General features: G+C 53.6%; 5 protein-coding genes across 5 annotated transcripts; 3 read left to right on the forward strand and 2 right to left on the reverse strand.

Annotated features, from left to right (window-relative positions):
* Nucleotides 1–1,139: 1,139 nt before the first annotated feature.
* On the reverse strand, nt 1,140–4,972 carry Z517_11761 (uncharacterized protein; the record flags this gene model as incomplete). Its single annotated transcript, XM_013423344.1, has 3 exons — nt 1,140–1,310; nt 1,393–4,666; nt 4,737–4,972. The coding sequence occupies 3 exons, from the start codon at nt 4,970–4,972 to the stop codon at nt 1,140–1,142; spliced, it is 3,681 nt and encodes a 1,226-aa protein (XP_013278798.1).
* Nucleotides 4,973–5,275: 303 nt separating this feature from the next.
* Z517_11762 (uncharacterized protein) lies at nt 5,276–7,013 on the forward strand (the record flags this gene model as incomplete). The annotated part of the gene is made up of 2 exons (XM_013423345.1): nt 5,276–5,771; nt 5,830–7,013. The coding sequence occupies 2 exons, from the start codon at nt 5,276–5,278 to the stop codon at nt 7,011–7,013; spliced, it is 1,680 nt and encodes a 559-aa protein (XP_013278799.1).
* An 897-nt stretch (nt 7,014–7,910) lies between these two features.
* Z517_11763 (uncharacterized protein) lies at nt 7,911–9,006 on the forward strand (the record flags this gene model as incomplete). The annotated part of the gene is made up of 2 exons (XM_013423346.1): nt 7,911–8,080; nt 8,196–9,006. The coding sequence occupies 2 exons, from the start codon at nt 7,911–7,913 to the stop codon at nt 9,004–9,006; spliced, it is 981 nt and encodes a 326-aa protein (XP_013278800.1).
* Nucleotides 9,007–11,130: 2,124 nt separating this feature from the next.
* On the forward strand, nt 11,131–16,152 carry Z517_11764 (uncharacterized protein; the record flags this gene model as incomplete). Its single annotated transcript, XM_013423347.1, has 2 exons — nt 11,131–15,927; nt 15,979–16,152. 2 exons carry the CDS (start codon nt 11,131–11,133, stop codon nt 16,150–16,152), a joined length of 4,971 nt encoding a protein of 1,656 aa, XP_013278801.1.
* Nucleotides 16,153–17,626: 1,474 nt separating this feature from the next.
* Nucleotides 17,627–24,085, reverse strand: Z517_11765 (uncharacterized protein; the record flags this gene model as incomplete). Its single annotated transcript, XM_013423348.1, has 2 exons — nt 17,627–23,207; nt 23,262–24,085. 2 exons carry the CDS (start codon nt 24,083–24,085, stop codon nt 17,627–17,629), a joined length of 6,405 nt encoding a protein of 2,134 aa, XP_013278802.1.
* Nucleotides 24,086–24,343: the final 258 nt, after the last annotated feature.

Below are 24,343 nucleotides of genomic sequence, written 5' to 3' on the forward strand. Positions count from 1 at the left end.
CAAAGGGGAAGACTTCTGCTCCTTTGTGGGGGATTTTTCTTTTTCGATTGAGCGTATACATACTTTTTGTTTGTTATAGCGCACCCCAGAACTATCGGGGGAACGACATTACGTTTTGCAACTTTTTAAACGGCGTTTTTTCTCAAGGTTGACAATCGAGCAATTCACCAGTCGACCAAAAGACCCGATCATTTTGACCTCGAATCTCAACGGACCGAGCTGGGCCGGTGGACCCCCAAGGGGTTTATTGGATGAGGGATTTTACCCGACTCTCCCAATTCATGGCTGGAAGCGAGTGCCAGAGACAGAATGGGGGCTGGTGGATGCCTGTGCATATCACATATCCAACCCGGCACCGATGATTTCACACTTTCCAATGACATGACAAGAGTGTGTTGGGGTTGACTTGAAATTGAGATGCGATGAGTCAAGCTGGGACTAAGGGGGTTTTTTGGCCCTGGGATATTATGATTTACGGGAATATATACGACGACCATTTTTACGAGGACGACGAGGAGGGGAAAAAAAAAGCCCGTGCTCGAAATCATCATGAAGTTTTTTCTTTACTTTTACCCTCTCTTCCTCTTCTCCCTCCTTCTCTTGTTCCATTTTAGCCCACGGCGCATGAGACATGAGACATGAGACAAATGTGGCCCAGGGCATCCATCATCACTTGCAAGAATTACCTCCCTTCACCTACTTAAATACAGTACTGACACACGGGTAAACTGTCCCGTGTCCCTCGTCCCATCTAACTATCTCCAGGGTGCTCGGCGGGGATACACCGTATATATTCATTCGTCATCCATCGATGCGTATCCATTCATGTAGTAAAGTGAGAATAGAACAGGGTGTATGGAGTCTCCAGTCTTGTATACAAAATCTAATCTGCGAGGGCTGCGCTGGACACCCACCCTGGCTGGAAGGCTAGATGGCTAGAACGACCTAGGCAGAATGGCTGAAGAACTCGAAACCAGAGCCCAACAAGCATAGAATGAATGCCATTGTACTAGATATCATAACCTCATCCACTTCATTACAGTCTTCATCGTGTGTCCTAGTCACACACATACCGTCCAACTTCTCCCCAGAAGTTTCTGACTAGGCAGTCTCACTTACACAGACTGCATGGTGACAGTTCACGCCTCGGTCTCCACCACTCTATATCCCTCTTGGATCCTCCTCGTAATGTCCTCGTTCTTGTGCTGCAGCAACGACAGCGCGTAGGCTGTGTCGTCCCATTGTCGTTTATTCGCGCATCTGTTCAGGCGCGCTGCGAGTTTCTCTGCCAGGTTTTTCGCGTGTTTGTCCTATTTGGCACATCGTGTTAGTTGAGACGGACTGAGTCATTTGAAAGCTGGGGGCGCAGGCACAATATAACAAAAGACATACCTTCTCAATGAATCCACACAAGAATTTCAAAATCCTCTTGACTGCTTCCTCTTCCATAACTCCGCCCTCCAACGGCCCCTCTTGAGTGAGCACACTGAACATGTCGACAAATTGATTGTAGACGGCATTGTCCTTGGTGGCCAGTTCCGTAAAGAACATGCGCGCCAGATCTGCAATCTTCTTGTCCCCATCTTCCAGACACTTGGCCATTTCTCCCAGTTGACCTTTCACCTTGACCTGCCCTGCCAAGATGAGGAAGGTCAATGTCATCAGACACGTTCGCTTCACACTTTCGTCGGCGTCGTTCAGCCGTCGGTAGAGGAAGTCGGTGTTCTCATCAATGAGATGGTTGAAGCACACCGCCATGTCGCCCAGCGCAATCACCGCGTTGGAGCGGACGATAGGATCGTTGGATCGTTCCAGAATGGTAATCAGGAGAGGCAAGTTCTTCTCGCAGTACTCACTGCTCACACACATGAGCTTGGCCAGACACAGCGTCGCCTGAGCTTGGAGATTTCGATCCTTGTACGCGGTATTGTTCGCGCAGATTTCTGTCACCAGTGGCCCAAAGTTCGCAAGCAGCGAATGTGGACCATACAGCAGCTCCCGTTCCCTTATGTGCGCAATGGCTTCGGTGAAATCATCTTCGGTCGTGCCCCCAATCAGATCGAGTTCGTCCCTTTCTTCCTCTTTCTGCTTCTCCGCCAGGACCTCTTCTGCCGCAGTCCTCTTCCGCTGACGTGGGGTAGGGCCTGATGACTTGTAGGGGGGAGAGTTGGCCTCTTGCTTGTTTTTCTCTTGGTCCTGTTTCCGTCGCTTAAAGTCGAGTTCACATAACTCGAGATGTACGATTTGTTTGATGGCAATGTGGCCGACGGCGAACAACAGCTGTGACAATGCAATAGATGGCTTCTCCTGCTTAGTCTCTGTCGGTTCAGGCTCGTGTGGTTCGGTCTCTGGGTTGGTGACTGGCTCTTCTCCGTCAATGTCCATTGCATCGGGCTCTGGAGAAGACGACCTCGATAACGACGGCAAGTCTTTCGTCTGCTGAAAGACAAGCCGAGTCTTCTGTCTCAGCACTTCGGAACATAGGACATCTGGATGATCCGAAAGAACGTAAATGGCGCTAATGGCCTGTTCCGCCATCCCATACCAGTCTTTGCTTGCCGACGTGGTCAGGAGAATTGATGCGAGCATACGAAGAACTTCATGGTTGTTGGACATCTTCGAAAGACCCGTAGAGGCGGTCTTCTCTTGCACCTTCTTTGTGGTGGGTATCATGCGTCGAAGGGCAACGCAAGTGAATTTGGCGAGCACAAAATCAGTCCGGCCCAGCTGTCCAAGGCCGACTCGCAACATCGTGTCAAGTTCCTTCACCACAACCTCCGGGCTCGCCAGAGCAATCATGCCGAGGACGATGATGGCACCTCTCCTCTGTGCCTTGGAGATTTCCTTGTTGACACCGTACACCTGCCACAATTTGGCAATCACTAACTCCGAAATGTGGCCAGCCTTGAACATAGTGCTCAGCAGCTGTTCTAGCGAGGTCAATTCTGCAGGTGTTGCCCCGAATGTCAAGCTGATCATATTTCGAGCGACGAAATTGGCGGCGTCGTTGGCGCTGAACATGTCAGGGGCGTCAAAGAAGAGACTCTTGTAGTTGTCGATCAGATGGTTCTGGACTCCTTTGCCCTCATCGCTGTTCCCCTTGGTCCAGATCAGCCGCATCATTCGACGGATACCCTTGCGTGCTGTCTCGACCTTGAACGCATCAATCGTCACAAAGAAGTCCATCACATCGATGACTTCGGTCTTGTTGGGCGACGACAACAACTGAACCGCGATTTCCGAAGCGTCGTGAATGGTCTCGATGAATTTGAGCGCCTCGAGATAATATTTTCGGGTCAGTTGGAGTTTGCCAACCAATTCAGACGTCGCAGCGTCTTCCTGTGCCTTCTTGACCGCGGCAATCTGCTCCTCCTCAGTCAACTCCTTTGGCTCTTCCACCGCCTGGGTTGCATCATCGAGAAGTTCTTGGTCCACCTGCTCTTCACCCGCTGCTGTCCGTGCCACTCCTGGTGAGTCCGGTGGCGGCTTCAACGCGTCCAATTGTGATTCTACTGCCTCGAGTCTTTCTATCCACTCCTTTTGCGAAAGTTGTCCACCGTGCATCAGGCTGAACGGGTGCGAAGAAACCAGCTTCCTCAGAAGTTTGATGGCGTTTCGCCGTACGTTACTGCTTTTGTCTTGGAGGCTCTGCATGGCAAGTTCGGCGGCATTCTGTCTCCTCTTAGGAAACTTCTGCTCCAGATCACATATCTTGGTGAGGACTTGCATTGCTCGCACTCTGCAGAAAGGTGCTGTGTCGAGAAATCGCTGTTCCAAGGTGTCGAAAAATGCATTGATTTGTATTTTGGTGGTTTCACTTTTCTCCTCCTGTCTGCTGAGATCTGCGAGCAGATTCCCGCAGACCTCGATCACCGCACATCGTAAGGTGTGTGCCTCACTGTCAAGGAATTTCGCAAGCAAGCCCATTTCCTTGATGACGAGCCTAGGCTCGAGCTCTGAAAGTTTGATGATAAAGGCTGAAACCGACTTGGGACCTTTGTTGTCGTTCTGGCTGAACTCCTTTGCCGCCAACTCTCTGAGAATCTCGGCAGATAGCTGAGGGTAGTCGTACTGTTCCGAGAGGATGTGGAGAAACTCTGCCATGGGCTCTGATAAATGTTCAAAGTATGTGAGATTCTGGACAATCGAAGTCTGTGCCCCAAGAGCATGACCATGATGCTTCACTGCAACGCAGAGCACTTTGAAGCAAAACATGCGGACAGCTGTAATCTTGACTCTGGCTTCGCTTTCCATTATCATGTAAACGGATCTCGTAAACAGATTGATGAATGTGTCGCGATCAGAGGTTGTCTGGAAGATACGATTCAGCTTGAGCTTCATCACTCGACACATAACATCCATTGCACTCTGGATCTGGCTGGACGAATCCCAGGCGTTGTCTTTGGTAGCCGACTTTGATTTTGCCCCCTTCCCACCTCTTCTTGCTGGCGCCGCGCTGGACTTCTCCTGTGCTTTTGCTTCGACCGCGGATATGGACCACTGAAGAAGGAATGCGTACATTTCCAGCAGACGTTTGTGCTGCGGCAGTGTTTCTTGTTCGTCATTTTCGATGTCGTGGTTTGCGACGTCCGCGGTGGTCGATAGTCCGGAAACAATCAAATTGAGAATCTTGCCCAGGGTTTGCGTGGATAGGACGGATGAGTGCCTGCATATGCGAAATAGTTCAGCCAAAAGCGCAGATACTCGGTGATGAGAAGGGGAAGTAGGATGCTCACTTTAACAGAAACTGTAAGGTATCGAATGTCGAGCTTCTGAGAAGCCCTTCTGGGTTTTCCGTGATCAGATCTATCACCGAATCCAACACATTGTCCACCAGCCCTGGTGAAAGACTCTCGGGATCATTTTCGCAGTCGATCAATTCTGAACTCGCTTCAGGCGTGGCGATGGTCGTCACATCGCTGAGGTAAAGCTTCAAAGACTCATTGATATCGAAATCGACTTGGTCCTCCATGGGTGCTGCGATCAATGGTTGAGATGTGAAGACCTTGTTAACTCGAGCGCATGTGTTTTGTTGACGTTGGCGGGTCGTGGTCAACGTTGTGGGACATTCACAGAAGCATTACAGCGGTGGCCACAAACTTTGCAATGATCAGGCTGCTACTCCGTCAGCGTCAATAACAACAAAGTCTGAACCAAAGACTGAATGCGACCAGGTTTGCGACCATCCGACCGTTTGTTGGCTTCGCGATAAGATTTATTGACGAATTTCCTAATCAGTGCTGGCGGATATGCCCCACATACAAACACAAGCACCATGAAATTAGCGAAGACTGCCAGAGGCGTTCTTAAAAGCCTACAGGCAAAACAGACCATTCTACAGTCTACAAAGGTGCCCAAGGCATTCCTGTCGCGTTACCATGTCTTGTTAAGCGATTCCGGGTTGGGAGACACGCCTGAGAAGGAAGCTGAACGCGAGTCTGAGTCCACGCGTCATCGGGAGAAGGCACGGCGGCCCGCAGCAGGGATCCCAGGGAAAGAAGTGAGAGAGAGTCCCGAGCAACCTAACATGGGCCACACGTCAATTGCCATCCACGAGGATGCACCAGAACACCTTCGTGGTGGTGAAGGAGACGTGGACAATATGGCTCAGTTCGAGGCAGAAGAAGAGGACTCTGTCGCGGAATCCGTGTCAGATTCAGAGAGCGATGAGGACGATGTCGACGAGAGTGTAGTCGATGACATGCGCCGACTCGAGGAAAGCTTCAAAGGCATCTCCCAGAAGTACCGACTTATCAACCGCATTGGCGAAGGTACTGACATCTCCTTCAGCCACACTGGCCCGTGCGTCCACTGACCTCTACATCGCAGGCACGTTCTCTACCGTCTACAAGGCCGAAGCACTGCCTCAGCCGGACGAGTTGGACCAGGAAAACGAAGACCCTACAAACGAATCCTATTCCGAGATGCCCCCTTCAAAGAGGCGGAAAACAAGCGTTGCATCAAGCACGGTCAACGGATCACGAAAGAAGGGTCTGATTGTCGCGTTGAAGAAGATCTATGTGACATCTTCACCTCACCGGATCATGAATGAGCTCGAGCTTTTATACGAACTACGCCACTCCCCATACATTTGTCCACTGTTGACAGCTTTCCGCCACCTCGACCAGGTCGTTGCGGTACTTCCATACTTTAGGCACCTCGATTTTCGCCTGTACTATCGCGAGTTCCTTATCAATGACATGCGGCATTACTTTCGTTGTCTCTTCAACGGTCTGGCCCATGTGCACAAAGCGGGGATCCTACATCGCGACATCAAGCCCACCAATTTCCTCTACGACCACTCGAGGCGGCAGGGTGTTCTAGTCGACTTTGGGCTGGCTGAGAGGCAAGGGACCGACTGGCAACCATGTCTCTGTACTGAGTCCAGGGAGAGAAGAAGAGAAAAATTTATCAATTCATATGCGGTGCAGGTTATGCAGTCCTCGCCTGAAAAGATGTCGACCGGCTTCCCCAAGAATGACAGCCGACCATCTCGGAGAGCAAACAGAGCAGGGACCCGGGGTTTTCGAGCACCCGAAGTTTTGTTGAAATGCACCTCCCAAACCACCAAAATCGATATCTGGTCAGCTGGAGTGATCCTCCTCACCCTTCTGGCACGACGATTTCCCTTCTTCAATAGCGCTGATGACGTCGATGCCATGATTGAGATGGCTTCTATATTCGGCCGGAAGAAGATGCAAGCTGTTGCAGCAATGCATGGCCAGGTCTTGGAAACCAACATCGAGACCATTGGCGAACGTGGCTTCTCTTTCGAAAAGATCATTATCTGGGCCAGTTGCCGTGAGAAAGAGCAGGACAGCCTTCGGCCGGGAGAAGCTCAAGCAGTGGCATTTCTGCACGGACTTCTCGAACTTGACGCTGGGAAACGAATGACGGCAAGGGAGGCATTGCAGCACGAATTCCTTACGGCGCCTGTTGAGGATGAAGAGGAGCGAGCTGAGAGAGAAGCTCAAGAAGCATTCGACGAAGAGGCGAGAGCAGCACGTCGGTGATTTTGATGCATGAATGATGGCACAGGCTCTACCTCTGGCTTTGCCCCGAGATGTGTTTGTTGAATGCAACGCTGGCGAATGGGTTGGAGCTTTGTATTGCTAGCATCTTATACCCCCACGGCAAGGGCACGGCACAGCATTGCTTCGTTTGTTGAGTTATTGGCATGGCTAAAGGGGGCCTTCTTGGAGTCGGTGCAGAGACGATATGCAAAGAGAAAACGTGCTCGAGTGTCTAAAGGTTCATCACGACAACCCATAAAAATGTTTTGTTTCATATAAAGGCTGCTACTTGGAATCACCGATACATATTTATAAGGGGCGTTTACTTTGACCTCTTCTGTTCAGATGTTGCTCCCCAGTCAATCGAGGATGCGTGGCTCGTACAATAGATCCGGGATATACATAGTCAAAGTCATTCACGACTGGGCGAATGAGACGATGATGGGCTCCTCCAACGATGGAACAGAAGTGCGCGTCGAGATCACGAGACTGAACCTGAGGGAGTCGTGGCAAGGCTGTTGCAGGCGTGGTTGCTTGGTCCGTGGAGACGGATTTTCCCGTCGCCGACATCGTTCGTCATTCATTCATCACTGTTGCTATATGGGTTGATTCTCGCCAAAAAAAAAAGGTGGTTTCCCTGCAACTTCATCACATGCCATTATTATGAGTGCGACGCCTTCCTCGAAATTCCTCACATGTTTGGCGCCATCGATAGGGTCCCGTGGATCAGCTTGTCGTCTCCTCCATCTTCGCTGTCGCACCGATCACCTTGTCCAGCGGCAATTCTCTTCCTCAACCTCAACCTCGACTGCTGCATCTAGACCCTATTCTGCTCGGTATCGTCCCTTACCACTGATCCCCGCTCCGCGATCAAGGATACCGCGTACTCCAGGGAAAATGTCAGCATCAACAGCTCCATCAGGCTCCGCCCCAGCCTCGACCAGCGCACAGGCGACAGCCCGGCGGCGAGAACCAAAGCGGTTTGCGCCGCTCAATCCTCACGCCGAGACGGGGCACGACCTGCCAAAGCTGCAGGGCATCATTTTTGACATGGACGGGACGTTGTGGTGCGTATCTAACCCACCCACTCGAGTGACTCATTCGTTGGATTTACTCGTGTCTGTACAATTGCACTTTGTGCTTTGCGAACGTGAGTCCTGACCGAGAATTCTACACCACCAGTCTTCCTCAGAATTACATGTTCCGTGAGATGCGAGAGGCGCTGGGAATACCCAGGTCCGTCGACATTCTCGATCACATTCGCACGCTCTCCAATGAGCCCGACGTCCCGGTCGCCAGCAGTGACGGTGGAGCAGATTCAGAGTCGACAAGACCGCATCCTCACTCGACGATCAACCCCTTTCAGCTTCCTGCTGAAGACATGCTGTCTCCCTACAGCGACAAGATTCCCGATCCGCCCCCTTTATCGCCCCAAGCTCGCGCGGTCGCCAAGGTCCAAGCCATCGAGCGCAACGCCATGTCCTCACAACGTCCGCAGCCCGGCCTGCAGGCACTCATGGACTACCTCACCAAGCGAGGCGTGAGAAAGGCACTCTGCACGAGGAATTTCCCGGCCCCGGTGCATCATCTGCTGAGCAATCACCTACCTGAGCATGTGTTTGAGCCCATCATCACCAGGGAGTCCGAGGGCGTGGAACCGAAGCCGAGCCCGGAAGGGTTGTGGATGATTGCTCAGGCCTGGGGTCTGGATAGAGAAATTGAGGTTGGCCAAGTCCAAGCATCAGTCGAGGCAGCTGATGGGTTTGATCCCCTGGAACTGGCTAGGAGATATCTGGGTTCCGGCTTGATCATGGTCGGTGATAGCATAGACGACATGGCAGCAGGTTGGAGAGCTGGCGCGGCCACGGTGTTATTGGCTCAAGATGAGAACCAGGAATTAGTTAAGCACGAGTATACGGGTCTCAGCATCAGACGCCTTGATGAACTTATAGACATCCTAGAGAATGGGTTTGCGGAAAACGCACAGACATAGATCGCGAGAGTTGTGATCCCATTGGTGGGAGGTGCTTGTGGGAACGAATACTGAGGCACCTACAATCCGCTACGCTCGTAGCTCCGCAAAGCTGGTATGCACAGTGCATTGGGTGGTCCAAGCGTATCGAACGGATTTTGTGATGTCGGGCATGAACAGCTGTCTGTGAAGACGAGTAGAAAATTCCGGTAGTATTCCAGCGTGACACAACGTCTATTTTATTCAGAGTCGCATATCGCCTAACCGAAACGATGTCCCCATCGCTCCTGCGATGCCCTCTGTCACACCTGGAAGCCCGCATTGTGTGTGAGTGAGAAGCTTCAGCGCAAGGACTCAGAAGAGCAAACAGGGCACGTGGCAAAGCCCACCAGCCTACTCGGTACAATGTTGCCCTGTTTGAAACAAGGTAACACAGTCGCCAGCATCCGTAGCGCAACACATTCAGGTCACTCGTACTCACGAGCATAACGTGCATGAATGATGGGGTGGAACAGCGCAATCCATTGGCAGGATGGTGGCCGATGTGTTGGCAAGTCCAAAGAGTGTCGCTCGACTGTGACCTGGAAAGTGACGAATGGAAAGGTGGCATGAGGGTGCTGCAAGCCTGAAACTGTTTGTCACAAGTGGTCGCCCGTACAACCGAAAAGATTGTTATCCTAGGAGCCTCTAACATCATGAGAATCAAGCCGTGGGCGTTTGGTGGAGCCAACGGCGGTAAAGGCCAACCGCTTCCTCGGATATCCATTCGCTTTCTTTTTCTGGTCCTTCTGTTCAGAGTTCTTGGTTTGCCTTCATGCTCTTCCATTTCCGGCCACATTTCCAGGCGGTCAACAACCCAGCAGAGAGGAGAGAGGAATGGGTGGCGGCATCAACAGGTGACTTTGCAGCTATGCATGCATAGGGCATTGGCCAATGGACAGGTGAGTGAGCGAGAAACCGCTGTCGATGGAAGGCTATTACCTGCGCTAGCTGTGCGGTTCGCGGAGGGAGAAACCTGATATTATTCCTGGCGCAAGGTCTTTGTAGATCTGTGTGAGTGTGCTTCAGTGGCCTGTTCTCTGTCTGGATGCATGACGTTCGACCCTAAATGGCCCCCTTGTGAGCAACCATGGCTGCAGCAATAAGCATAACTGAAAAGCAGGGGGCAGACCTTCTGGGTTGGCCCATCTCCCTTTTGATACTCCGGTGGGCACAGAATACGGAGTCTTGGACCAGTCAACGAGACCCAGGTGTTCGTTCCCGGGGAATTTTTATCAGGATGGCTAGGCGGATAGTGGTGGAGCAGCGGAAGTGAGCGTGAAGGAAAGGTCCATGCCTTGGGCGGTGAACCAATAACGGTGGCAGGAACCTTGGTGGCGTGTGCTTTCAATCCTGACTGGTCGGGGACGGGCCTGTTGAACACTGTTTTCTTTAGCGACACACACCCGGGAAAAAAAGGTCCGGAGACTGATTGGGGCCTAATAGGCTCGCTGTAGCCAGACTCTCTAAGCACTTGGCGACCTAGCACGCCTAGGTACCCTCCGCGTCCCCCGATCCATCTCACCTGCAACTAAGTACGTAGTGCTGCGCTGCGCAGCATCGCTCTCTGGCAGCTTTCAGCCCAAACCCACCGCCTCTGCTTCCACCTTTCCTCGTTGTGCTTTGCCATTCTAGCGATTGTTGTTTTGCCAAACAGCGATGATACTTTTGAGCGTTGCCAACCTCGTTCTGTCTCAAATTGATGGAAACCTGAAAACTTCCCGTTGAGAATCTGTCGTGTCACCACCGTTACCTGCGGTCTCCGCACCACGACCTTTACCCAGCCTCACAATTATTCGCCTGCGACCAACAATCAACTACACCACTATCCTTTGTTCCGTGCCTTCGCTCTCCGGTGATCGTTTGGCGGTTCGACGAAGATCGCATTCGCCGCCATCGACGCTGGCCCCAACAAGAGCCGGCAGAATAACTTCGAAATCCTCAATTTTAAACGACGCCAATAAAAAACTTCACTACGAAGCTCATCCACCAACCATGACCGCTCCAAGGTTATTTACAAGATCATAACAAGGACACCGAAGGGCACATGCGCATCAACCCCTGCGTATGTGCTCCATGACCCAGCAAACTTGAAGCCGCATCAGGATGGGCTTTTCGAGTCGACGCCCAATTCTGCCTGCGCCCACAGACTCGTTGTTAGAGTCCGCCGACGAAACTGGTCTTGGTACGGATCTTGGGACCGATCTCTCTCGACGGAGTGAGAAGACCTCCGAGACGATACCTGACGACGGAAGCCCGATTACCATTACCCCAGCACCCAAGCGCACGATTGGAAAACTAGCAAAGTCCGGTCAACAGTCTCAAACTTCGCTACTCATTGAGTTATTTGAAGGAGGAAAAACTTCCGATTCTGGACAGAGGCGTCCTAGCCTACGAGTTCGCTATACACCATCACATACCCGGAAGAACAGAGACAAGGGCGAGCGTCACATCCTGGTCACCGAGTCGCCGACGGCGAGGAGGCCTTCTTTCAGCCACCGCATTTCCCTTGGAGGAAACGAGACTCTTGCGCCCAACGTCATTGAAGGCAGCATCAGCTCCTTGGATACAGCCGACGACTTCAGGCCTACGGTCCCCATCGAAGTCGAAGTTCTACAGGACGAAGATAGTGACAGGTCCGTCTTGAGTCCCCCTCCAGAGACCAGGTCCATCATCCCAGAATCCGACATTTCGTCCATGCCAGCGGAGAGTTCACTAGGTGCCAATCCGCCTCTCAACATGTCGCTGTCCAGCAACAGTGTCAGTATAACACGAGGCATGTCCTCTCAAGGAGCCTCGTTGAAACCACCTGTCATCTCCACCGAACGCAATTTGAGCAATGAACGCATCACGCAAAAAGTCATCGAGAAGTTGAGCAATAAACCACGAGTGTCAAGCAGTGGAAAGCGCCAACACAGTAGCCATAGTGGAAGTCGGAGCAGCGTTAGCAGAGAAGCAGAATCTCTACGCACCGAGCCGCGAATTCGGGTCACAAAGAATGTAGACGATGATTCCATGCATAGCATTACTGGCTCCAGTGTTGTCAGTGGCTCTCAATTGTCTGGAGATCCCCGGACGACAGATCAACGATCAGCCCGCTCAGGGACGTCAAATGTCTCGGTCACGAATAATCCGAAACTGCTTCAAACGGTTGAGGATGCCATCCGAAGGCTTATATTGCCCGAGCTCAACGAGCTGCGCCGGGACCAGAAGCATTCCCACCGATCGCGGCACGATAAGTACAGCAATCCCTCGGATGTGTCCTCCAGTACTGTGTCGCGAGAGGATCGTCGCAGATCATCGGGAAGCAAATCCAAGCGCCGAGTTAGTCGAGAGTCTGAATCCGGTCTGCCTTCAGATTCGTCCCGCCGTCACAGACGTCATAAGACCGTCGACTACGATTCACCCTCGGAGCACAGCTACGCGCCGTCCGAGTCGGTCGACAGCTTGGGTGATGAGAAGAAGTCACGTAGGCACTCAAAAAGTCGGCATGCCCGTGACGCCGCAGCTGGGGCTGTCGGAGCTGCAGCCCTGACAGCCGCAGCCCTAAAATCGCACGATTCGGGATCGAGTTTGGAGTATTCAGAGCACCGTCGAAGGCGGAGGAGCAAAAGCCGCAGCAGTCGCAGCGCAAGTTATACAGAGAAGGACGATGTCTTTCAGAAACATCAAGTACCGCCGATGCCATTTGTTAGCGAGATTGGTACCGATCTCACTCGAAGCTCCCTGAAGTCCTCAAATGACGGACGGGCGGAGACACCAACTCGTCGCGAAGTGCGCGAAGTGATACGTGGATCTCCTTTCGAACTCTCCTCGCCAGCATCCCAAGCAACACCCACCTCTAACGCTGTCGATCTGAAGAGAGGATTGGGTACCCACCACGGTAACTTCTCGGAGCACGACTTGTCAACCCATGACTTGTCAAAGAAAGAAGTCTTCGACGAGGGCACTTTTGACAAGTCATCGGAGGCAGACGAGCTGGATTTTGCTACGCACGGATTTGCAGCTCTGACAGATCCAGAAAGGGCTCGTCAATATGAGAGAAATCTTCACCAACAACATCCCATTAGGCGGGGTCTCAGTCCAATACAGAGCGTGGCCAGCTATGCAACAACAGAACCCAATCGCAACTCCATGATGCAGCCACGCAGCTCGGACTCTTTGCACTCGCCGGGCAAACATATGCGCGCCGACGACCAAGTCTCCGTTTCCTCTCTATCATCCGCGCCTAGCACTGACCTGGCCCGCTCAAGGCGGCCCCATGGAATGAGCTTGGAGAGCCGGAGTGAAGTCATGGCTCAACATGTAAAGTCTCGTGAGAGCACTCCGCGCCGAGTGAATGAAGACACATTCGGCGAACATGCTCTCGAAGACGACGGATACCATGACTCGCCTTACATCGACAAAGTCACAGCGGGCCAAGAGGTCGTCGCTCAAGACATTGGATCAACCGCGCAATATGTGGAAGAACCGTCAGGTATCGAGTCTGCAGTCGCCTCCCTAGTTGAACCTTCACTTCTCTCCGCCGAGCATACATATTCACCCCGCCACAGTCAAGCAGACTCCCTCAGTGCTCGCCGCGTGATGAGCCCTCAGCTATCTCACCATGATTACGTCTCGACTCACAGTGGCAGCCCGCTTAAACGGCAACTTTCAAACCATAGCGGGAGCACACACGACTTCGCCCCGGGTCCAGCGACTATGATGTCGTCTCCTCCACAAAGTCCCGCTCAATTACTTGAACATTACGAACAGGCTTCGACCAAATCAGCGCAACCAGCGCCTCTGGCTACCAGCAATGTTCCCAGTGGTCCTGTGGAACGTTCACCTGAATCAGACATCACCACCAATCCGTCCATCATCCGAGGTCCGATAGGCGGTCTGGCGCAGGGCAACACGGAGCACTGGCCTTATGATCCAACACCTCCACACTCTCGGGCTAACCTGGTGCTCCCGCCCGTGAGTCGCGACATTGGTTCAGCCGGCACAGATCTTATCCCCGAAGCCTTGTCCATTAACCGTGACCATGACCTGGAGCCAAAACGTGACCTCTATATACAGCCTCAACCTTTGTCGACACCTATCGGGGCTAAGGATGAAGGTTACGAGACCGGAGCAAACGTACCATCCCCAGGTTTATATTCTCAAGGTCGAGGAGTGCGAGACAGCTTTACACCGGAAGCACCAGTTGACAATGTTCCTATTGCAGATGATCCCTTCACCACCCAGCGAGACCAGTATGCCAGTGGACTTTCGCATGGCATGTCACCCATGTATGACAGTGCAACAGGCCGTGGACGCGATAATATCCAGTCCAAAGATATTGTGGCTCTCATGGATCATCTCACGATGCGCGACGCCCAAAGAAACGCAAGAGACACAGAAATTCTTGTGACGCTGGTTCGCAGTGCTGCAGAAATGCGCAACTCCTTTGAAGATATGAAAAAGTTCATCGCAGAACAGGACGATCTTATCATGGACACTGCTGATAAGCAACACGAAAGGACACAAAAGGTCATTGGGGGGCCGCGACCACAACCCACAGCTCCTTCTCGCCCGACGATGTCAGCAACCTCGGAGGAGGACACGCCAATGAAACGCCGCAACGTCTTTCAACGTGCGCTTAGAGGACTGGGTGCTAAGAACTCGCAAGAGTTGCAGAATATTGAGGCAATGCTAATGCGTCTTTTGGACGAAGTTGAGGCACTGAGGGTTTCGCAGCCTACCGCAGTGGCAAGGGAACAGCCTAGATCTACGAGCTTGGCCTCTGCGGATAATGCTCGTGCTCCGACAGACACAGGATATGAGCCAGAGGGTCAAGCCGGGACCTCATCAACTGGTGATCGCTCTGGATATTTTTCCAACAACTCCTCTCGCCAGGCGGATTACCGCAACTACAATATACATCGAGATTCTGGTAACCGAGTGAGCACAGTCATGGAAGGCGACGAAGAATATGACGACTATGCGAATAATGCAGGCGGTGCTACAGCCGGGAATGCCCAAGTCGTCAGCCACACGCCGTTGAACACGCCCCCAAGACATGATGGAATTCGACAAACCAGAGGTGGTTCGGTTCCGTTGAACACACCACCTCGGACGCAGGACCAAAACACGGGGTCGCTAAGTCATGAAAATACACCGCACCTCTCGGCGGGAGACGCATCTGGAAGGAAGCATAAGTCTTTTGCATCTTCCTTTATTCCTAAAATGGTGTCTCGGTGGTCCAAGACTACTTCATCATCTGCCGACAATTTTCGCGCAAGTCAGCAACGAGTCAGACCCTACTCAGAGCACTCTCGGTCTGGATCCAACCTGGGAGAGTACGACTTCGAGCATGATCCTCAGGGGGATGACCGGATTCGGTCGAATACCTCATTCCTGCGAGATCAGTATGATGATATAGAGAACCGGCCACCGTCTCCTTTGGTTCCAAGCCAGTTGACGGACAACCCCAAGTATCAGGCTCACAGGAACAGCCTCAATCTTCAGCATCCACAACCTCGACAAGGACCAACAGGGCGCTTCCAGTCTCGTCTGGAATCCGAAGCACAGTACTATAATAATGAGCAGATCTCACCGACTTCGCAGACCTCGTCGCAGTGGGAGACTCACTCTGGGCTGCATCCGAACCATCACACGACCATCACCTATGGAGGACACCTCAGCCCCATTTCCGACTCACCGTACTCTGCAGAGCCAGGCCAAATGCATGACAATAGGAGCATTCGATCTGGAAGCTCTAATGGCCCGCCTCGGCCACCGAAGATCCCTAACGATGAGCCTTTGGTGCCGCAACGTCCAGCCAAGATGATGACGATGAGTCCCACTTCGTCAAACAGACAGCCGACCTACGTCGACCATGTTGCTGCAGCAAGAGCGGGAAGTCCAGCATTCGACAAGGTACGTTTTAAGATATCCACTTCTCGTGACGTCAATACTGACAAGATGCAGTCTCCCGTCGCAGCATTGAGATCGCCACAGAGTCAGACACGAAAGCCCTCAGGGCCGAGACCGCTCGCTGGATCAAGTGGATCCAAGGGGGAACTGAGTGCCGTCAAAAGAACTAGATTCAGAGGCAGTCCAAACCAGATTGACAGCGAGGACGAAGCCACTGCTGCATATTGAGTGCATGTTGCGTCTTTGATGGTAGTGAAGGTTCTTGAGCGCGAAACGTCAGTGTTGGCCATGAATGTCGTTTGAAGGGCGTATAGGACGGGTTTGATACTGGATAGTTGGACGAGGATGATTTGTTGCTAGGGCGATGGGCGTGACAAAAGATCTTGGTGTCAGCGTTATGCCTGAAATGAAGTTGGAAAATGCGAGCTGGACAACGCAGCGACTTTGATGACACGCTGGAGACTTTTGCTTCAGAGAGAAAGACAGAACTCCAACGGCATTGACGGACCTGAGCCACCCACCTGAGCAACCGAGATACGATACCATACCGTATTCGCATTCGGGCTGTGCCTGAGCGAGTAAAAAGATACCTAACGTAATGTCGATATAAGGAAGGAAGTCAAAAGGGGTTGGCCGGTTTTGCCCTCTTATTTCGCTATATCCATCTCGCGTTTGACGTCTTCCCTTGCGATGGCGATGGATGGCTTTGTATGACTTTCGATGACTTTGGCCTTGAATCCTTCTCCCACTCTCGCAGGTCGGGAGTCCGAGTCCGAGTCGTGATTTGGTGTTATGGTCGTTGTAATATAATATGGATGGATGGATGGATGAGTGCGTGGTGGACGTTGGTGGGTAATTAACCAAAGATACTGGGTCCATCTGTCTCTGTTTCCCACATGAGTACTCTCCACGGATTGTGCCTTGTTCCTTGTTTTTGTGGTTTTGTGTTCCGTGACTACGACTATGAATGACTCCGAGGTATGTATGTCGGTCCCTCGGTATGTAGTTCAGTTGTTGGGTCGATGACCTTCCAAGGCTGTGTGTGAACGAGGCTGGAGACGAGGCTGTGGGGATTAAGGGGTTCACTGACGTTGGTTGGGGGTTGGGGCGGGTAGGTGGAGACGGCCGATCCATTCCAACGACCGACCCAAGCAGGCTTTAACTTACTGCACAGGAGTGAGATTGGATATTACGAGGTACATACACACCGAAAAATTCGGTCTGATACTTACATAGTTAGTCCACGAGGGTCCACTGCAAAGCTACCTACCTACCTACCTACCAACCTACCACCATTCTCGACTCCCCTCCACTTCCTCCGCCAAGCAAATCCGCTCTTCAAGCCCCCCGAGGGAGAAGGAGAGGAAGAAGAGGGCTCGGGGCCAAATGTCACTCACGGTCGACCTGCCCTGCAAATGGCGCTCATGCATTGCATTGTATATGAGATATATAAGTAGTGGCCTGCGGCTGGGGACACTGGAAAAGATCGGGGAGAGTCGTTCATGCCTGGAATGGGGAACGGGACAGGGGTCCGGGTCCGGGTCCGGGTTCAGCTTCTTCCATGGATCGGAGGGTGAAGGGTCGGAGGGCAGATAGCGCGTGGTATGGTAAACAGTTCCAAGTTTGTTTGATCGAGATGACTAGATACCTACCTCCTCGGCTCCAGAACATTCCTGTCCTCTTGTGCGGTATCTTCTTTCCCTCACTCGATCAAGAATGTCCCCTTCCTGAACGCTCCTGGCGCAAAATCCTGCAGTTTGTTATGTACCAGCGTGATAACTCCCACCCTCTCCCAAAGACCCTCGGCCTCGCGAACCGTTTCAGTATCAAGCTTGTCAACAAGAAGTAGAACAAGATGCTCCCTGTACGTCCTTAAATTCCCTAGAACGATGGCGTCCCAGCGCTCTTCAACCAGCCGGCGACAGAACTCAACATCTTGTTTCGGATCTTTACTCAAACTCAGCCTGCCCTGAAACGCGTCATCGCCGCTGTACAGGATGGCGCCCCAATCATCGTCGTATGCATGCTGTGGAAAAAGGCTGATCTGGGTGGTGCTGGCTGTGATTCTTAGGCGGTAGTCCTGGGGGAGACTGGCCTTCTCTGCCGGACTCATTGCCTCAAAGTCGGCCCAGGAGACTGTCCGAGACGATACATCCCGAGGCACCATGGAAACCTCAATCGAATGTCCGGGCTGAAAAGCAATCGAAGAGCGCGATTGGCCATGAAGCGGGTGCCGCCGGCCCTTCCAGCCCGTCCAAGACCAGCTCGGGAATCCCTTGCGTCGAGGTACGGGCATCAGCCAGTACCAGCAAAGGCCGACTGCAAATGCCTCGAGAAGCGTTGGAATCCTACTCTTGTCCTTATCGTTTGCGGATTTCTCACGCACGAGCGGAACGCCGCACAAGTGGTACACGGGCGATTTACGCTCGGAAAACACCTGCAGGATGCCGAGAAAGGCATTGAGGATATCGGCGTCGAGCGTAAGGCGGCGTCGGGTGTACTCCCCGATGCAGGACCAGATATATTCGCCGTCACCACCCGTCCTTGCATCATGTCTCCTGCGGGGGAAAACTCGCATGTGCTCGTGCATCGGATAACGCGTGGCTGCGAGCCTGTGGACGTCGATAGGCAGCTCGACGGCCTCGCGGGCGACCATGCCCTTACACTCGTACGAGAGCTCGTGCTCGGTAAAGATCAACCGCCGTCGCGAGAGCATGCCTTCCTGGAACGTCCACCCACGTGTCCACCACACCGATTCCTCGACCTGCTCACGCGGCTCGCAGGGGACGGCGGTCAGCGCGTGGCCCTGGACTCGACCGTACGGACGACCGAGCTGAGCACGACTCACCCCTGGCAGCCCGAAGCTTGAGTTCCGACCCGCAGCAGCAACAATGGTGACCTCTGCGCTTTCATATACGCCGTTCATATGCAGGAGCTGCTCTTTGCGCATCTCTTGGTCCTCATTGGTGATGCAGTGTCGGTCGACCCAAAGGTACCTATACCCGAGCTCCAGGGTGACGTGGATGGCATCCTCGACGACACGCTCGGCATTCTCAACGCAGTGATGGTCCACTAGGCCTTTCGTCTTGGGCGAGGGACCCCAGACGTAGCTTAAAGCGACAAATCTGTGGGCCTCCGAGTCGCCCCCCTGGTCAACGACAGTCCTCGTCTTGCAATCGATGAAGCGAGCGTGAGGGATCCGCCGGTGCGTGTTTGCGTTACACCGTTTGCCGTGGTGTTCCACGCAGCAGGCGATCCAGCTACGAGCTTTGCTGAAGTCAATTCGGCGTCTCTTTAAACCGTGTAAAGTGAGGGAACGCAACTGGTTGGGGTCGTTTGACCCAACACGGCCAATGAAGCCAAAGGGCAGGATTTCCGACGGATCGATGCCCATTTGGGAACCCTTCGCTCTCCAGGCTCTCTTGAGGGCGGAATAGGCGGTCCAGTGTCCACTCTCTAAGCCGAGGACAATTGTGTCGACCCAGTCAGACTGGAAGTGGCGCTGGGCCACCACATTAGCCCCCGACAGCCATGTAGCACTGCTCGAGTAAGCGCACAGCTCGTATTTCGCAGGTCTATAGCCCATAAGAGAAGGGCAAACTGCTGCTATCAGCCGACACATGGCGCAGCGCCTCGATTTCCAGCTTTCGTCGATCTCGCCTAGGTCGGCTATAACAGTGAAGCCACCCTGTGGCTGCTGTGAGAATAGCGCATTGAGGTCGATGGTTTTGCATTGATGGCAAAGTGGCCCTTCATCTCCAACGTGATGCTCCTCTGCTTGAACCCCCAACTCGATATGGACTTCTCTCGGTGTCGGAGGTCTTGTTCTCCTACTGCATCGGGCCCCGGCTTCATCATCAGACAATCTGTCATATATCTCGGGGTCTGTGCCGCTCCAGTTGCTGTCGCTGTCCCCGCCACTGCCGGAATCGTCATCAAACCAATTCATCTTCATCCAACGTCTCCTCCTCCGCCGATAACGATCCGGCGAGCTCTCATAGGAAGGCCCAAACTTCGTACTCCCCTGGTGATTGCCCTCGTCAGAAGTATCTTCAAATGCGTGTCGGTCGCCTTTCGCATTTGCTGTGTCCGTTCTCTGCCGCTGCTCTTCATCTTCTCCGTCGATGGAGACGCCTTGCGTCAGGACATGAGAGCCTCTCTGGACACTCTCTCCGATACTTTCTGCACCTGACTTCAACCTCGCACCGGCCGCCCGTAGCTGACGAGCAACCACCTCATTCTGATCCTTCAGGGCCAATGAAAGCGGTGTATTGCCCTCTCGATCTCCATGATCGATATCGACACGGCCTGCCCCCTCCTTTAGGATGACCTCAATTAAACTCGACCCGCCCTCGCCTTGTACGGCCCACAATAGCGGCGTCCAGCCCTTGTCATCCTCGGCGTTAGGGTTCACGTCATCCCTCTGGATCAGCCTCTTCACCACCTCGTGAGAGGGCCATAATCTTTGTCCAACCGCCCACGATAGTGGCGTGCGCCCTGTATTATCCTTAGCGTCCGCGATCACTCCATCGAGCGACAACAACTTCTCCACGATAGATAAACGCCCAGAGCTAACAGCAAGCGAGAGCGGCGTGCGCCCTTCCCGGTCTTTGCAGTTGAGGCACACGTTTTCCGCCCCGGGCAGCGACGAAACGACCGCCTCGTCCCCATGCAGGACAGCGTGGTGGAGTGGTGTTCGCCCTTCCTCATCTTGGGTATCGACAGCAATATTAGTCTGTGCGAGCAGGAAAGCAACAACTTGATCCGTATCCTTGGACGAGCGGGCCGCATGGTGCAGGGGGGTTTGGCCGTGCTCGCAATGGGCATTGGCGTCCAACCCTCCCACCGTCAGTAACTTGTCCAAGATTTCCACGTCACCTCTCGCTGCTGCGTGGCATAGCGGTGTGTGTCCGTCGCGATCTCTCTGGCCAGGGTCCGCACCGCCAGAGGAAAGAATGGTTCTCACGATGTCCGAGGCACTGTTCTTGACAGCACAGGAAAGAAGTGACTCTCCCTCATCGTACCCACCCAGAGTGGGATCCGCCCCTCTTTTGAGCAGGAGCCTCGCAGTGCCATCCAGAGACCATCGTACCGCCGAGGCTAGAGGTGTCCGCCCTTGCTCATCCATGGTGTTGACATCCAACTCCTCGTACCCCAGCAGCAGTCCGACCATTGGCATGGCGTTATACATACCAGCCGCGAAAGCCAAAGGCGTCCGGCCCTGTGTATCGCGGGAATTAATATCAACGCGGTCAGAGTCGAGCAGGCACCGAACGACGGCTCGACGGCCCCTAGCGTCGTCAAATCGCATCCGTGTCGCTGGTGAAACGGCGAGCGAGAGTGGCGTACGGCCTTCGTGGTCCTGCGGGTCGGCAGCAACGCCATCGGTAGCAAGGAGGAGTTCTACGACTGACAGGTAGCCTTTCTCCGCTGCATCGGCCAGGGGTGTGCGGCCCTTTTTGTTCCTGGCTCCCCCGTCGGCGCCCTTTGCTAGCATCAGCTGGAGAACCTGGACGCGGCCCCAGCGTGCCGCCAACAACGCCGCTGTGTCCCCGTCATCGTTCGATAAGTTAGGCAGCACTCCGGCTGGGGAAAGCAAGAGTACCGCCACGCCATCGTGTTGCATCCTCACAGCGCCGTGTAGCGGAGTATCGCCGTGCTCGGATTGGGTATTCACATCGACGTCCATCTCAAGCAGCCACTGGACCACACGCTCGTCGCCTTCCTCCGCTGCCGCGTGTAGCAGCACTTCATGCTCGCCGGAGACGTCGGCGTGGGACAGAAACAACTCTACCACCCTGTGGAGGTTGCCTTTCACAGCGAACTCCAGCGAGGTGTACTCTCTATCACCCATGCTCCTTGGTTTGACCTTGGCGCTTGCTTGAATACCTAGCTGGGCCAGAAGCAGGCGAGCAATCTCGTCATGACCATGCATCACCGCGAGCGACAAGGGCGTATGCAGACCAATCGAAGACTCGGTCGTAGCTGCATTTACATCGGCGCCGTGTCTCACGAGCAAGTCTGCTATGGCGGTATGCCCCTCCTTCGCCGCGTACGATAAGGGTGATGTCCTGGAGAAATCCTTGAGGTTTGGGTTAGCGCCGCCACTCAACAGTCTCTCGATGATGGTGATGTGGCAGCGTTGGGTGGCCCGCAATACTGGAGTCTGACCTTCGCCGTCCCGAGCGTCGAGATCGACGTTTGCAGCATTAACGAGGGCCTGTACCGCTTCGTCGTGTCCTTCGTGCGCTGCCCAGGCGAGTGCAGTGCAGCCATGACCATCCCTAGCGTTGATCGAAAAGTCCGCCCTTCCACGTCGACTATCTGAGGGAATGAGTGCGTAGACGAGGTTGGTGATCCCGAAGTGCGCTGCCAGATGAATCCCGGCCATAAAATGTGGAAACTCTGACCAAGGGACTTTGTGCTTGGCCATGAAGAAGACCTGGAAGGCAGATTCGATGTGTGGTTTGGAAGATAATAACCCGAAATCCATATTCACCATGTCTGGGAACTTCGAGAAAGCCACTCGCGCATGGTACCCCCATCCCAGCGCCGCATAGCAGTAGAGCGGATAGGTTTGAAGCCGTCTCCTTACATCATCGTCAGAACGACACGAGCCGCTACGGAAGTAGCGCAGAGACAGATAGGCCATGCAAGCCGTTGCGATTTGCTTCTCTCTTGCCGGAAGCCATCGTTCACATGTCCGTTGGAGGTAGTCGTAGGTGGTGCGGTGGACTAGCTGCACTTTTGCGGTCTCGTCTACTTCTTCGTCCAGTTCCTCCTCTTCCTCTTCCTCCTCCTCCTCCTCCTCCTCCTCCTCCTCCTCCTCCTCCTCCTCTTCTTCTTCTTCTTCTTCTTCTTCTTCTTCTTCTTCTTCTTCTTCTTCTTCTTCTTCCGCCTCTGAATTACTACGATCTGAACCCCATGGCTCACGGCCAATGACAACGATTAACCCTGTGCAGACCGCAATGATGGCGTCGATTTGCGGCATGCTCGCCCGCTCGAGTTCGGTGTCGCTCGCCTCCACGGCAAGCGCATGACGCAGTTCAGTAACAGTCAAGGGTCTTGTTGCACATAGTACATACGAGAGAGCTCTTTTGGCCAGGTCGCTCTGGTCTAGGCTCTGCCTCTCAATCCGCTCCATCACGGCGTCGTAGGCCGCGTTGTATTCATCTATACTAGTGGTGTCGAGGGTAGCAACCACGCCAGAGAGAGCGGCTCGGATCGCTTCCGGTGACGGCTTTCCAGCCAGGGAGTGGATGTGGAGCATTGCGAGGAGAAACCTGAGCACAGATCTCTAAGCTCGGTGCCAAGGCGTGTACATTTGCAAAACTCACCTCCCATCAGCTACCCTGGCAATGGTCTCAGTGATCTCCTGCCGGAGGTCGGGCATATCCCCCAGAAACGCTGGAAGCTGGTCCATGATACACCGCTCCAGAAACGATCGCAGGTCGTCTTGATCGGCCCGGATCTCCAACGAAGCTGTGTTGACAAACCTCGATGCGATTTCTGGATCCAAATCGGACGTCGCTAGAAGGTGAATCGGGTTGTTGGCCTGCAGCTTAAATATCTCCTCGAGCAATCGGGTCCGATGGTCTACCGCACACTCGTCCAGTGCGTCCACAACAAAGAATACGCGATCGTACGTTCTGACGGCTCGCTCGAGCGTCGCAGCGATATTAGCCAGCGACGGCGGTCCGCCGTCCGGGCGGGCAAAAACCTCGTGGCATGTCTGACGTAGAGGCAAGAGTCGTGGTGGGCTCAACTGGTGGAGAAGGAGGAGGAGAAGATTCTCGGGAGATTGTTCTTCGTAAAGATGAAAGACGCAATAGATGTACGCGATGCCTATCTTCGAGGCAGAGGAGCCGGGCGCAAAGCGACAGCTGAGGTCCTCGACCACCGTGGAGGCAAGGATTGTCTTTCCTGCACCCGCTGGTCCGGGACAGAAGAGGGTTCGGAGATCCTGTGCTTGCTCTTCTGGATTCGGAGGATGGGGCTTTGCATGGACCCATTTCTGGTATGGCTCTGAGTTTAGAAACCACTGAAGCGACCCGGGATGGCGCTTCTGTGCGAACCCGGCTTGTTGACCATGATACGTGAGGGGAGCGAGCCATTCCAGCAGTTCTTGGAGTTCTCGGTCCTCAGGCTCTGAATCCGACATGTCGAGGATTCTGGGATTGTAGTGTAGACCTGATTTTGATCAATTAGCGGCAGTCAGACACGAGAACGACTTGTTCCGACGGTGACGGGCGAAGAGTAAACGTGCGCTCGCAATGGGAGCCTCAGGTATTTGGCAGACTTTGCGCGTCAACACAAGTTGAATGATGGCAAGACTGCATGTACTCGAGGTAAGATGGGTAGATAACTTCCGCCAACAGCACGGCACCATGTCACGGTGAGGCTGAGGCTCCTGTGCCCA

The sequence above is a fragment of the Fonsecaea pedrosoi genome (assembly GCF_000835455.1).
Source record: "Fonsecaea pedrosoi CBS 271.37 unplaced genomic scaffold supercont1.8, whole genome shotgun sequence".
Lineage (NCBI taxonomy): Eukaryota > Fungi > Ascomycota > Eurotiomycetes > Chaetothyriales > Herpotrichiellaceae > Fonsecaea > Fonsecaea pedrosoi.